The sequence below is a fragment of the Schistocerca piceifrons genome, chromosome 8, assembly GCF_021461385.2.
Source record: "Schistocerca piceifrons isolate TAMUIC-IGC-003096 chromosome 8, iqSchPice1.1, whole genome shotgun sequence".
Classification (NCBI taxonomy): Eukaryota; Metazoa; Arthropoda; class Insecta; order Orthoptera; family Acrididae; genus Schistocerca; species Schistocerca piceifrons.
Genome location: NC_060145.1, coordinates 76,496,272 through 76,511,534, shown reverse-complemented (window position 1 = coordinate 76,511,534; position 15,263 = coordinate 76,496,272). Strand labels below are relative to the sequence as shown.

Here is a 15,263-nt window from a genome sequence, read left to right as displayed (position 1 = left end):
TTCCAACACAAATCACTGGAGCACATCCAAACTTACTTCTACCTCTGCCAAGGACTCTCCATCCATGATAGCATGTTATGTTCTCCCTACCCATATGATTCTACTTTAGATGACAAGTGTAAATGTGGTATTGAGCTGCTCGATACTCCATGCAATCCTAGTTTTGATAATGAGTGCAGATGTTCTACTGAGTCAAATGCTTTTCAGAAATCATGAAATGGTGCATCTATCTGAAGGCCTTGATCCACAACTTTCAGGATATCACATGAGAACAGTGTGAGTTGGTTTTCACATGACAGACATTTTCGGAATCCATGCTGCTTGGCATGGAGGAGATCATTTTGTCCAAAATATCTCGTTACTTTTGTGCTCAGAATATGTTCTAAGATTCTACAATTTGATGTCAAGAAAATTGGATGGAAAATTTGAGGATCACTTCTGCCACCCTTTCTTCTGACTGTTCTAGGCATTTTTTTTTTTTTTTTTTTTTTTTTTTTTTTTTTTTTTTTTTTTGAAGGGTCTACAGTAGATTATAGTTAAAAGAAGGGTAAATCAGCTGCAAATTTTGTGTAGAATCTCACAGGGATTCCACCAGGCCCTGGAGTTTTGTTCAGTTTTAGCAGTTTCAGCTGTTTCTCAACACCACTGACACTAATGTTTTGCAGTAGTGTGAGAATTAAACCAAGACAATACTCCTCAATTTTCATTTGCAAAGGAAAATTTGAAAACAGAGTTTGGATGTCTGGTTTTGCTTTCCTACTTTCAACTTCAGTCCTTGTTTCATTCACAAGTGTCCGGATACTAACTTTGATATCACCAACTATTACATATGACCAGATTTTCTTTGAGTTCTGTGAGAGATCCTTAGATAATATTCTCTTACTGTAGTCACAGATGACTTCACACATTGCCATCTTGACAACCAAACACATTGCGTTCAGCATCTTCCCATCTTTAACTCTTTGTTTTACACCTATTCTGCAATAATTTCTGTTTCTTTAGAAGTTTCTTTACAGTGACTGTATATGAAGGAGGGTACCTTCCATCATGAACTATTCTACTATATACATATAAACTCAATGCATCATCAACTATACTTCTAAATCTGAGCCATAGTTCTTGATTAGTTTGTCCAAGTGTTGAACCTATTTCAAATGGTGTGTATCTCAGGACCACACCCAAAAATACTGTATACAGAATAAACTGTTGTTAATTCACATCTCTATAAGCAATTTTTGAAAATATTTCAAACGATGGAAAATCCAGGGTGGACTGTAACAATATTATGAGAAGGAAAATTGCTACTTACCATATAGCGGAGGTGATGAGACGCAGATAGGCATAACAAAAAGACACAGTTATAGCTTTTGGCCGTTAAGACCTTGGTCAAGTGTATACTTAATATCACTATTTGGCATCCGTATTTCATTTAAAAGCTTTGCGCAGATTTTTAAGCATGTCACTCTTTGTTGTTTGTTTTCCTCCATATTTGTTATAAATATAATGAACCACATGCAGCTATACACTAACTGTGGCATGCATGTTTCACATGCAGTGCTTCCATTTGAATGAGGGAGTAAATGGAGCTGTCAAAAAAATTGTAGCAAGGAAGTAGTGACAAACCACAGCCATTAAAATAAATACCACTCGAGAATTTTTTGCCTTCTAAATTGACAATGTACTCAATGACTGAATGTGTGTGATGTATCAGTTAATGGAACTAAAGCTCTTATTTCAATGTACAATGACTTTTATTTGTCAGTAGTCAGTTAGTGCTTTCTCATATTTTGAGCTTGTGTAGCATGATCATCAGCAAACTTACAAGCTGTTGCCCTAGTATTTGCTCATAAAATTTATGAAAGACATAGAAAATGATTTTGCTATTTGTTTTGGAGTGATAACATTTCTTAATTATGCAGCAATCAGACTCACCAAATTAGATGCTGCACGCAGTGCACAAACTGCAACCATTACAAATCTCTTAAATTACATGACAGAACTAAGAAGTGTACCCCAACTAATATATTATCCACATTTAACTCTGCAACAGTCACAAGCCATCTTATGGACATGATGAAGGATGCAGGTTTTTTTGTGTCATTTCTGTTCCATTCACAAACAGGGTATTCATTCACCTATTAAGTTTTGGCGACCAGTCACTAGATGGGAGTTCAGAATATGACCAAGTTGTTTGTTTTCTGTGACTGTTTGAAGAAACAGGGCTGTCAACAAATGGAAATTTCACATGTGAGTTTTTGTTGTATTATATTTCTTTATGATGTTTGTAAAAGACTAACTCAACAGCAATGCCTCTAATCACGTCATTCTATTTTTTGGAATCAGTCTCCAACAGTAAAGACTCTCTACAATTAGTTTGCAAAATTCTTCCTGGTGGTTCCATCACTGAAAAATTTCATGAAGATCAGTGAAAATCAGTTGTTCCAAAATACATCAATGCTGTGCACAACATGATTGTAGAAGAGCAGCATGTTACTTACCATGAGATTAAGGCATCTTTATGCTTATCAAAGACTGCAGTATATTTGAATTTTCATGAACATTTAGCTGTAAAAAAGATCTTTTTCTGACTGACTCTGCCGATTTGACCAGAGCTCATAAACAGGGTTGTGCCATATAGTGTTAGGAAACGCCCAAGAAACTGTACCAAGGAACATTGTAACAGGAAACAAAGCTTGGATGTACTTGAACAAGTGAAAAACTAAGCAGCAATCACATGTTTGGGTATTCCAAGATAAAGCAAACCAGCAAAAGTGGATCTTTTATGAAACATTCCAACAATATGTTTGCTTGTTTCTTTTTTATCACTGGACATACTTGTCACTAGGGCATTATTCACAATCCTTATTTCTAAAAAATTCACTTACTATCTGTATGTTGATTGCTGTCTTTATAATCTCAAACTTATCCATTTCAGGCAGCACTGACCACTTTCAGATCTACAAACAATTATCAGAAGATGGGCAACAGTGCCTGAAACCAGTCAGTTTGAGATAACAAAACTTAAAAGTTGACTCTTGTGAATGCTGTACATATGATCTAATCTAATTACAGGATGTATATACAGCCATATCCTGTTATCAAATAGTGTACAGTTGTGTTTAAAATTTCATCATCTAATCTACCTACAGTAATTTCATAGATAGTAATGTACCTAGTATGTAGTAAGCCGTTGTTATAATTCCTTTTATTCTCTGATTTCAATTTGTTCAGCAGCTCTTGAGCCAGTACTACTGGCTGACAAATAGACCATTGCAAATGTTTGATTTTTTCCTACTTATGCAGCCTATTGCACGTGATAAGAATCACAATGGAGATGCAATACTCCTTGTGAGCCATACAAGTGGCTCCTCACAACTAACTTCTGTAGCAAAGAACCAGTTGTTTGAAGGTGTCACGATTTTACCAACTGATTACAACACTTTGTCTGTTTATTCATTTTTCTTTATATTTCTTCAGTATAGATTTTGATGCCACTCACTTCAATAGATACAACATTTTAGAAAACCAGGACAGTTCTAAATAAAACTCGACCACCATTGAACAAATTGCTACATTACTTTCAAACAAAAATTACTGGTAGCATCTAACAAGTCATGTTACACTATCCTAACTGATACCAAAATCTCTTTCAGCACTGTTGATAATTCCTTATATAGAATGACATGTAGGGTCCTAACCCACAAAAACTGATTGATTCAGTTTCATATCTGCCCTAAATGTACTTACTGAATAATCTACTGCACAGACCTGGATTCAGAACCTTCGAAAAGTCCAATTGTCAGTGTTAGTGTCTACATAATATTCAGAAATTGCTTGTGTGTTTGTGCGTGTGTGTGTGTGTGTGTGTGTGTGTGTGTGTGTGTGTGTGTGTGTGGGTGGGTGGGTGTCTGAGTGTGTGTGTGTGTGTGTGTGTGTGTGTGTGTGTGTGTGTGTGTGAGAGAGAGAGAGAGAGAGAGAGAGAGAGATCAAACATGCTCACAAACATGATTATTTGAAATTGTCACATCTTTATTACTTCAACTTGACACATTGGTTGCTGTATTTAATGTTGGCTGAAATAAAATGTGGAGTCAATATTAGAGGCCTAATATGAAAAGGGAAAAGGGTTTTAACAGTGAAATACTGGACACAAAATGCAGATTTAAATACAGAGAAATTTTTAATATTAGAAATGTTAAAAGGACACAATGATATGAATATAAATATGTACAATATAATGGCAAGCTATAATGATAATTAAATGAAACTGATATTTATATTTTGGGCACTTTTTAACATGTGTTTTCACTGTATGTGTGCAACCTACATAAAATCCTTAGCACTAAAAAGGTAACTTTGATAGTGTCACTGGAAATTTATTTCTAATAATTTTCTTGTTTGTGTAGGCATACACTATATCTTGATGTACTGTTTCAGTACTCTTCAAATTACCACCACACAACACTAAATCCAGTCTTTTTAATAAATTATTTTCATGATTTGTTAACTCTCATTCCTTGACAAAAAAATAAACCACTGTTTGCTCTCCAGTTCTGTGCTTATGGTGAACTAGGATTGAGAGAGACAATAACAGAATATTTAAACGTAGTGGAACTCATCTTCTGAGAAACACCACCAATGCCCTGATTTTATTATTACGTTATTTTTTTCCAAGAAATACAGATCTACAGCATTTCATAGCTGCTAAGGTATTAACGTCATTATATGAGACATGTGGAAGATAGTGTGGTACATCATTTGCTAGATTTGCCAGACAATAAAAAATTATAATAATAACTGGAACAATTATATTCACATTCATACCCAATGACACTGATTAACTGTACACACAGTTCTAGCAAAGTAATTTACATCTTTCATTTATACTTTAGAGCTGTATGCTTATGCTTTTCCCTAGTATGTGCATGCTACGAATCAGAATTCAGTACACCGTGACAGAAAGTGATTAAAATCAACACTGCCATGAGAAACTTATAAAATTCATGTTGTAATGCATTCTGGGTAAGATACAGGAGTTTATTATGCAGCAATAAGTTTTGTTACATTTATACATTTGTATACTTAAAAACTGGAGGCTTTTCTCCCATAGAATGTTAGAACTCTATAACACATCATTTAAACTTATTTAAATATTACATAAACATGAATAGTACATAGTACCAGGATATTTAATACCAGGGTCCTGAACAACAGAAAGAAAGTTGTTATAAATTTTTTCTGACACTAATAGTATGGCTCAACTGATGCTTTACAAAAGTACATTTGTGTTACATAGAACACATGTAGTCAGTGTTGTCTAGAAAGACTTCTTTCACATTTGTGAGTTTGTTCAAGTCCCTGATGTTTACTCTGTCTTATGTAGTGAAAAATCAATATTTTGTAATTAGTGTGCCAATTGGTGCGGTGATTATTAGTTAACGGAAGATGAAATACTGACAAACGTAATGTAGCTGTGGAGATTTTTGGCTTTCATTACTCAAATTTGTAAGCTACATATGAAGAATTACACATGTTTTTGTGTTTATGTAAACTGCAAGAAAAATTAAAAGTGGAGCAGGTGATATTTGTATCAATGTCAAGCAATTAGTGTAAAACCAAATGTAAAATAAACAAATCTGCAGTATTAGGATGGTTCCTGTTGTATGTTATTTCACATAAAATCAAGGTTGGCTTAATAGACAATAAGATCTACTTGTCTGCAAATAATTTATTGATCCTTGTGAGAAAAAATCAGAAATGGGTATATATTAACATTATAAAAATAAAGTAAAAACCTAAAAAAAACATTATGAAAACTGTGAGGAAGTATTTGGTGTATGAGATCTTTAACCTTTCATTAAAATATCGAAACATCACAAAGCACACTACAAAATTGTCCCTATTATGCTATCAGGCTTCATGCCTGAAGGAGAACTAGTTATTTAGACTGCCAAGGGATTTACATGTTACCAATGTATGCAATGGTGATGAAATTGAGACTAGATTTAATTTTTCTCAGAAGGACTTGCAGGTGTTTTGATGACTCAAAGAAAAGTTCTGGAAATGAGACTGAATTGTTTCCTAAGTACATTCTCGGTCTGCATGCTTTCTTTACAGATAGCGATGACTGTTTAAAGGTACTGATTTTTCTTTATGATTTAATCACTAGGAATAATGAAAATGCCAAAAACTTGAGTTTCATTCCTATATAGCAACGACAATGAACATGCAACTATTTATAATATATATAAAAAGTTAAAGTTTTTAAAATTGATTTAAAGCATAAACAGTTACATAATATTCTGCATGTGTAAACAAAACAAACATTCAGTACCTGAGGCACAAGTTGGAAACAAAATTTGGAACATTTTGAGTCAGAAAAGTAAATTTATTAAGCACAATAACGCCGGCGAAATAGAAGTCAAACAATGTCTATCATTGATAGGACTTCACTATGTCTACTGCTATGTACAAAGTATATATTTCTGTCATTATTTAAATTTACTTTCACAGAAAAAATGTCGATATAGCAACAATTAAAGCAGAAACATTCTGAAAACTATGAAACTCATCATGTCCGTAACAACATTGACATCACCAACGACAGTTTCATTTATTTACTTCTCCCCACCCCCCCAGACCGCTTCAGCGAGTCTCCTCTCCTTGCACTTCATTACATGGAAATGATATTCTGAGAGTCTAAAATAAACTTTTTTTGGTTTGCTCATTAAAGGAAGTAGAGCACTGCGCAATTCGTCAGACAGTTCCGCAAGCTCATTATCACATATGCAGTCGATAAGAAAATCGACCCTTAAATATATTACTTTTTGGTTACGTTTCCTACTAAGATTACAGTAACAGTCTTATAGTCTAAGATATAAATTAAAGTTTAGAGTAACGCGTGGTCGATCGTCGAAGATTTAAAATCTAATAATGCTTAAGTAGATGGATAACATCGTTATTTATTCTTTTTTTTCTTTTAGACTTCCACTTCTACGAAAATTACATAACAAATAAAAAATAATGAGGATCACAATTGAGACGAGAGTCCGATTTCGATGATTGCACATCCTGGGGGAGGCGCACATTTCGGAGAGCGTCCAAGATCCCACCACAAAATAGAGTTAGGTGCACGACACTGCACCTAGTACTCCCACCTGTCCTCCTGCTCCTCGGTCTTAATCCTACTACGCAACACGTCTGCAGAATCTGCTTCAGACTGCCACCCATCAGTGACGGAATGTTCACCCACAGCCTCTTCTTCACGCACGACTGCAGCTTCCGGCAGTGGACCAGCATCATCAGGCGCGACAGTCGGAGAACGTGGCTCTGACTTGATGCTCCGCCGCTCGGGCTCTTCATCACCATCATCACCATCCTGACCTACAGCAGGTGCCGGAATCCCTGTGTCAGAAGCCGATGCTGACGGAGGCCTATTCGTCGTTGCCACTTCGCTGCCTCCGCGGTCTGCCCCTGTCATCGATGAGGCCTCACTGCATTGGTCCTCATCATCATCCTCATCATACCTGTCAAGGACAGGTGTTGGCTCCACACGGACAGTTTCCTCATCCTTGGATAACTTCATCCCGTAATCATCGGTCTGCATAACACACACTCCATTTATAATGACTTCCTGATCGCCACCCTTGTCCTTGTGGTCCTCCCCATGACCAGTGGCGTCCTGCCACTCAGGGTTCACCCACTGGGGGGCAGCTGGCTTGCGCCGCGATGTCCTTGATGGCTGTGACACTGCCACAGAGGATGAAAGAGGGAGGTCCTTTTTGGCAGAAGACCCAGAGACGGAAGATGCAGCGACGTCCCGCAGGCTGCTACCAGACAGGTTGGAGTCTTCACTGCCAAGGTTGCTCTCTGCGTCCTCCTCTTCTTCGAAGTCAGGCTCACGCTTAATGCCCATACTGAGATCGAGCCCACTGAACTGCTCCTTGGCGGCAGCTGCAGCGGCAGCAGCAGCTGCGGCTGCGGCGGCCAGGGGACCACCCCCAACGTCACAGCCTGGCGATGGCAGCAGGCCCCTTCCCACAAGTGCTGCCAAGTTGCTGTTGGCGAAGTAGGGTGGGTAGGGCAGCGGCACTGGTGCTAGCCCCATCCGCTCCTTCTGGAGCTCCAGCAACCTTTGGTTCAGCAACAGCCGGAACTGGACGGGGTCGAAACTGCCACCACCTCCCGCACCCGGTGGCACACTGCCCTCACGGCCCTGGCCACCACCACTGCCTCCGCTGCTGCTGTCATGTGGAACTTGCTGCTTCAACCTCATTCGGTGGTTGTGGAACCAGTTGGTGATGGTCCTGGTGGACAGTGCCAGCTCCGCCCCGAGGAACTCGATGGTGGCTACGCTCGGATAGCTATCCAGAGCGAAGGCCAACCTCAGCGCCTCCTTCTGTTCCTCTGAGAAGAGGACACGCTGCTTCTTGGCTGATGGTGGTCCAGGCCCAGGGCTTGGGCTGTGGTAGAACTCGGAAGTGTCGTTGGAGGAGGTGTCGCTGCTGTTGTCCGCGCCACCGCCACTGCCACTGCCTCCGCCACCCGCGACGCCACCTCCAGTCGTGCAGCCTGGAGGCCCGGCACTGCGGCGGCGCTTGTTGGCCTCGCGGCGCTCGTTTTTCAGTGCCTGCAGCCGGTCGATGTTGTGAGCGTCGCTGAGCCACAGCTGCATCCGGATGAAGGGCTCGCGACCCTTGATGCTCAGCATGTGCCAAGGCTTTGGCTTGGAGAGCAGCTCGCTCACTGAGCCTTGAGACAGCCCCAACACCGCCTCTCCGAAAATCTGTGCCAAAGACGATGACGTCTTTAACTAAGAGCTCAGAGGCACTGCCACCTCTTGCAGTTCAGAGGCAAAAGTGTTTTGTCCTTGCAACATGGCTGGACAACTTCGAACAGTGCAGGCCTTTCTGTAAGTCTGCGCGCATTGCTCCTAATTTTGGACTTTTGCAAACTGTAATTTCAGTTTCAACATTGAGAGGTCAGCATGACCAAATAGCACAAAATGTGAATACATCATGCTGTTAAACAAAACCATTAGAATCAAAAATGGTTTTCAATCAGCAATACAATGCAAAGGAGCAAGTGTTTTGCTGTGTTTTCAATGCCTGCAACTTTTTTATTTACTTAGCTATCAAAGCAACTGTTTTTCCCATTTTAAATGTAACTTATACCTTTTTAGTGAGATTCAGTAACCCATTAAAAGAAGAGAACAGCAATATAACACATATCAGGTTCACAATGAGACTTTTCGCAGAATAGCAAGGACACATGTTATGACAGTAGTCTACCTGCACAGCTGTTAGGCTATATTCACAGTAAAATGGAACTGGACCTGTAATGTGCCTCATAAGGTGTTTTACACATGCCATCATTGTTTACCATGGTGACTCCTCAATACCGACATGTAGCACGGTCTCCATATAAACAATGCTTTGGTTAGAAGGTGGATGCCCAATTAAAAATAAGAAAAAATCTCATAAGTAGAATATTTCTCAGCCATTTTTTTCCAAAAAGTAGCCTTTTGAGCATTGATATGTACTATTATTACCATTATGCTTTTTATGAGTTACTGAATGCCACTGAATTAATGAATTCATGAGATTTGGTGTAATAATAATGAATATAATGTATTCTGGGCTCTTTTCGAAATGTAACTGGTAAAGAGTTACCCCACAGATATTCTGTATCATTTTCTTTAAAATACTTTTAAATTTTTCTCTTTGCAGTCCAGTTAATTTTGTTGCAATCAGTTAAAATTTACTGCTGCATCTTTTGTGAAAGTGAATAATGTATATAGGAGTCTAATACAAGTCATAAAACTGTTTTGCCAGTACATAGGAGTGTGTTGCCAGAAAATTGGGTCACAACAATCTACATAACTTTTACTCTTAAGGTCAAATACATGGCACTCCCATATTTCAATATATTATTGTAGCTGGCAAAAAAATCAAAAGTTCGTTACTTTCATGTGGTATACTTGAATCTTTGGTGTAACAGAGCTGCAAGACAGTGCTCCTCTAGCACCCACAGAATAAATATATGGTTAACAAAATAAGTTGAACAATGTAATTTTTGTTTGATCATTGAGAGTTGAAGTTGTATGTAACTGACAGCACATGTCACAGGAAGCAACAGAAAATCACTTCCTATGACAAATGTTCATAAAAATAAGTGTTTTTAGGTGCAAATTTCATATTTAGTGCTCTAACAAACACATAAATTTAAACAAGACAACTGTAGTATTATAAACATGAAATATTATGTCACTTAAAAAGCTCTATGAACTAATGCAAATTTTAACACAAGAAACTGAGTAGCAGTAGTGGCACCATTAACTGCCTAAGTTGAAATGAGAACATTTATTTATGAGATATATAGAGACTGCTTGTACACATAAAGTTATTTTTCTGATTGACTGATTGCTGAATGAGGATTTAATCATTTCTATTGAATGAACCAGTAAATAAAGTGGTATGAGAGGTACTATGAGGAAGATGTAAAGTGTCCTGTGAATAACTGCAGTTAAAATATTGTGAAAGTAATTCCTGTGAGAAGTTTAAGAAAATACTGCTTTCCAGCTTACATCTAGCACAAGGAAGATATTGACAGAACCAAAGAAAATAAGTCCATATTGAGAGGTTACAGGAAGTAGCCCAGCTAACTGTCCACAAATGTAGTTTGAAAGCAGTCAAATGTTCTAACATGTTAGTTTCGTGAGGAAGCACAAAATGATTTTGAGACTCAATGACAAATGACTCTGGGTGACTTCGTTACTAGTCAGTAATCGTGACATATTCTGGCTTTCTTCAAACTGATACTGTTTTTCTGTGGGGCAGGATGCACTTTCGGTTTGTGAAAACATTTTGCTCCTGGGACGAGGTGGCAGCAGCTGCCACATACTGCTTGAAATATGCTTTCATTTCCACCATGAAGTGGTGGACCCACACCTCATCCACATTAATAAATCAACATAAAAATCAATTGGATTCTTTTCAAAATGTCCAGAAATTGCTTAGAGATTGATTCCCTATAGTCAGCTTTCCATGCAAAGGAAAAGTACTCTCTCTTCTGCTATGACTGTTGTGTTGGCCATTACATGCACCTCTAACCAGTTATTTTCCAAGCCATATTGTGCATTTTGTCACGGTTTTCAGATGTGACTGCAATTTTGGGATGCTCTTCACATGAATTATCTTCAGTAGAATTATAACCATATTTGAGTTCAGTCACTATCCCAGACTGGAGTGAAATTTGCTTACTGTGACTTCTTTAAAAATGGCATAAACAAATCTGTCCTGCAGATTGAAATGATACTTGACTTGCAGTATAATGCATATTGTAAAAATATAAAATATCAAAATTTCATAGTCATGAATGCTATTTTTGTGCCTGGCTGAAAATTTTCACCTTGGCTTTGTATTTTGTGTTTGTGTGTTTCTAAAGTGCTGTGATATCATGCAAAGAGAAGCGAAATGAACTGAACTGTGATACTTGGAGGGAAGAGAAATTGACAGGGGAGGGTATGCATCCTCACCTTCTGGCCTATGTTGTTGGCAAGGAGTGCCTCCTTGATCTTGGTGGTGATGGTCTGTGTGTCGAGGTCCTGCGTGAGTGCAGCCATCTCGTAGACGGAGGGTGCCACATGCTGCTGGAGCCCGCGCAGTGCCGCCATGGCCATGCCGGACTGCTGATGCTGTTGCGGCGGTGGTGGCGGTGGCTGCCCGTGGCGGTCCTTCTTGTCAGCAGTGAGTGCAGCACCATAGCCTGTCAGGCCCAATGCACCTGGCCCCACAAGCATGGGTGGTGGTGGTGGCTGGGGCACTGAGGCAGGTGCACCAGCCCCAGCAGCAGCAGCGGCAGCTGCTGCAGCAGCAGCAGCATGGTGTGGGTGATGCAGCTGCAGTGAGGCAGGCAGTTCGTGGCCCAGGTGGGCACCGTGGCCACTGTGCCCATTGTGGTGCTCTGGCTGCTTCGACAGTTTCGGCGGCTGCGGCTTTGTCAGTGAGGCACATGCTGCACCAAATGGAAAGAACACCACTGTCAGAGCGCTGGCATTTGCACCAGCATCTAGTTTATCCTAACAGCTGAGTTGCCCTACACCCATCTGATTTACAGTTTTTGCTTCACCGTAAGACTGTTAGGGACACCAAAATCAATTATTGGTATCTGGTGGTAGCGGGCTTTGTCCAGCCTGGAGCTGAAGGATTGGTTTTACAGTAATCTATCTAAAGTAATCTGTGGTCAGAGGCTGCTCTGCTTGCTATAGTGTTGCCAACTCTTCCATTGAAGGGCGTGTTTTCCAGCATCTGTTGGAAGTCATGGCAGGAAGCACCACTTGCAAGAGGAGTGTTGTGAGTGGGAGCACGAAATGAGCAATGGAAATGTCTGGAATCTTTTGCAAAGGTCAGTTGGCTGAAAGGCCTAAAGCTGCTTCTAGCTCACAAAATTGTGCAGTCGCCTAGCAGTCCTCCTGGGTGCAGGAGGTGAGCCACGGGTCTCTCAGGCAGAGTTTTTAAGAATGAGTGATCCTAATCCTTTTTAAGAATGAGTGATCCTAATCATCAGTTTAGTATTCTGCCAGTGCAGGAAGTTTAAAAGAGTTCACAAGTGTATTTCATGCATGGGTGTGCAATTCTTAGTAGGCACTTCCAATTTTGCAAAAATTATTGTGGATCAGTGTATGTGCATGTGATTGATCAGGACAGGTTTCACAACAAATAGGGGAGCATTTCACCAGAGGATGCTTTTTAATGAAAGATATGGAGTCTTCTAGGTCAAAATTATGCTACAAATTACATTTGTTTCCATGGAACTTTGAAGTGTGGTGCTTTCAGGTGACTTTCAATCAGCTGACTTTGAGCTGTTACCCTTTTCTGCCTTTTGAAGTTTATCATCAGAAGTTGCTGCAAATGTGTGTTTTGCCTTACAGTTAATGACTGTGCTTAAGAGGCAGCAACAATGTAATGTACTCACGAGATTTGAGTGGGCCTCCAGCGTAGTTGCCGGTCCTCATGAGCTTCTCAGGCGCTATCTTGTACTGGCTGGCAACCAGCTTGTGGACGGCATTGTCGTCCTCGAGGAACATCTTCATTCGAATGAAGGGCTCACGCCCCTTCTGCGTCAGCATATGCCACGGTTTGGGCCGTGCTAGAAGGTCTGACACGCTGCCTTGCGATAGCCCCAGCACTGACTCTCCAAACAGCCGCTGGCTTATTGAGTACTGGCTTAGCGACTCCTTCACCTGCAACGAGTTACACACAAAAATGATCAGTGCCCTGTGAACATACTCACACCTCCCTACAAGGTTCATACAGTTCACACCACATTGTGTATTACCAATTAATGCTACTAAGAATATACAGATTTGGTACTGTGAGACATGTGTATTTTCCTATTTATGTACATACTCTCCAAACCAATGTAAGGTGCATGGAAGAGGATATCTGCCATTCTACCACCACATGTTAGTGTTTCTTCCTGTTACAATCAGATTTGGAGTGTGGAAAGTGTGAAAACTTATACCCCTACGTGTGTGTGCTGTAATTAGACTAACCTTATCTTCCTGTTGTCTAAGGGAGCGATATGTACTAACCTGAAGAAAATTCGTGTGAAGAATATTTCTGGAATCTGGAATTGATAATGGTCCTTGAAACTTTATAAGAAAGAATTTGGAAGATAGTCGACATCTATCTTCAAGTGTCTGCCAATTTAGGTTCATCAGCATTTCTGTGCCACCCTCCCACTGAATCAAGCACACCTGTGACAGTTTGTGCTGCCGTTTGTGCTGCCCTTCTTTGAATGCATCCAATGTTCCCAATTGGCCCCATTTCTTTCAATGTCAACAGAATTTCTATGCTTATATACAAGTAGACTAATTGGTTCAATCAAAAAGGTAGCACTACAATTTTGTCCTTTCCAAAGCAAAGTGAGAAAACTAAACAAGAAATGGTGCATTTAAATCATGTGTTTAAGAGTTCTTACAGAGTGACAATTATTGAACTGTGTGAAATAAAATCATCGTAACTTCTGAACAGTTTACGTTAGGATGTTCAAACTGCACGGTTGGCCACAGGGCATGATGGGAATTAGTATGCGCATGGTTTGGGTTTAGCCCACTTTCATTTGGATGGGTTTGTCAATGAGCAAAATTGGTGCATTTGGGGGACCAAGAATCCGCATATCGAGAAGTCTCTTCGCCCTCAATGGGTGACTGTGTAGTGTGCAATGTCCAGTCACAGAATAATCGCTGCAATATTCCTTGATAGCACAGTGACTACCAAATGGTACATGAAGGTTTTGGAAGATGATTTCATCCCCATTATCCAAAGTGACCCTGGTTTCGACAAGATGTGGTTCATGTAAGATGGAGCTTGACCCCATTGAAGCAGCAGAGTTTTTGATGTCCTGGAGGAGCACTTTGGGGACCGCATTCTGGCTCTGGGGTACTCAGAGGTCACTGGCATGGGCCTTGATTGACTGCCGCATTCTCCAGATCTGAACACATGAGACTCCTTTTTGTAGGATTATATTAAAGTCAAGGTGTACAGCAATAACCCCAAAACCATTGCTGAGCTGAAAACAGCCATTCAGGAGGTCATCAACAGCATCGATGTTCTGACACTGACAGTGGGTCATACAGCATTTTGCTATTCGTCTGTGCCACATCATCGCCAATGATGGCAGATATATCAAACACGTCATAACCTAAATCTGAATATCTGCAGTTACGTTTACATGTCAAATAAAGTGTGTGAATGCCATAGTTTGTAAGTAACTTACGTCTTCCCCCCCCCCCCCCCCATACAGTTCAATAACTGTCACCCTGTAAGAACTTAAGTGTTGAAGCATCCATTAATAATTTGTTTCAGGTACCAGAAAACATTACTACACGTGGTCCAATTGGAGATAGTATGGCTCCCAACTGGAAGAAACTTTGCTGGGATCAAATTGTTGTCAAACTCAGGACCCTTGGATGTTTAAGTTGACACATCGTGAGATGGCCTCTGTGTTATACTCGAATAGTGTGATACTTGCTAAAAATATAATAACTTGCTATTTTTCTAAGTACTGTCCTGTGCAGTGACTTTGATATGTATATTGCATCTCCTGTCCTACAGAGTGGCGTATGAGAAACCAGCCCTGAGTACAGACTGCTCGCCAATTACACAAGAATTGTTGCCCGCCATGAGCGAATATAACAACAAACAGATAATTACATAATAATTAGATAATAAACAAATAAGCTAATCCAAATTGAAAGT

The 15,263-nt window shown here is 39.9% G+C and overlaps 1 protein-coding gene across 1 annotated transcript in view; it reads right to left on the bottom strand.

The window, feature by feature from the left end:
• Positions 1–4,210: 4,210 nt before the first annotated feature.
• Positions 4,211–15,263, bottom strand: part of LOC124712081 (homeobox protein cut) — a 202,344-nt gene continuing 191,291 nt past the window's right edge. The window contains exons 13-15 of the mRNA XM_047242377.1: positions 12,976–13,243; positions 11,537–12,015; positions 4,211–8,785 (exon numbers count right to left, since the gene is read on the bottom strand). Of these exons, the coding sequence (XP_047098333.1) occupies positions 7,145–8,785; positions 11,537–12,015; positions 12,976–13,243 (2,388 nt within the window). The 3' untranslated portion in view covers positions 4,211–7,144. The remainder of the gene's footprint in view (positions 8,786–11,536; positions 12,016–12,975; positions 13,244–15,263) is intronic.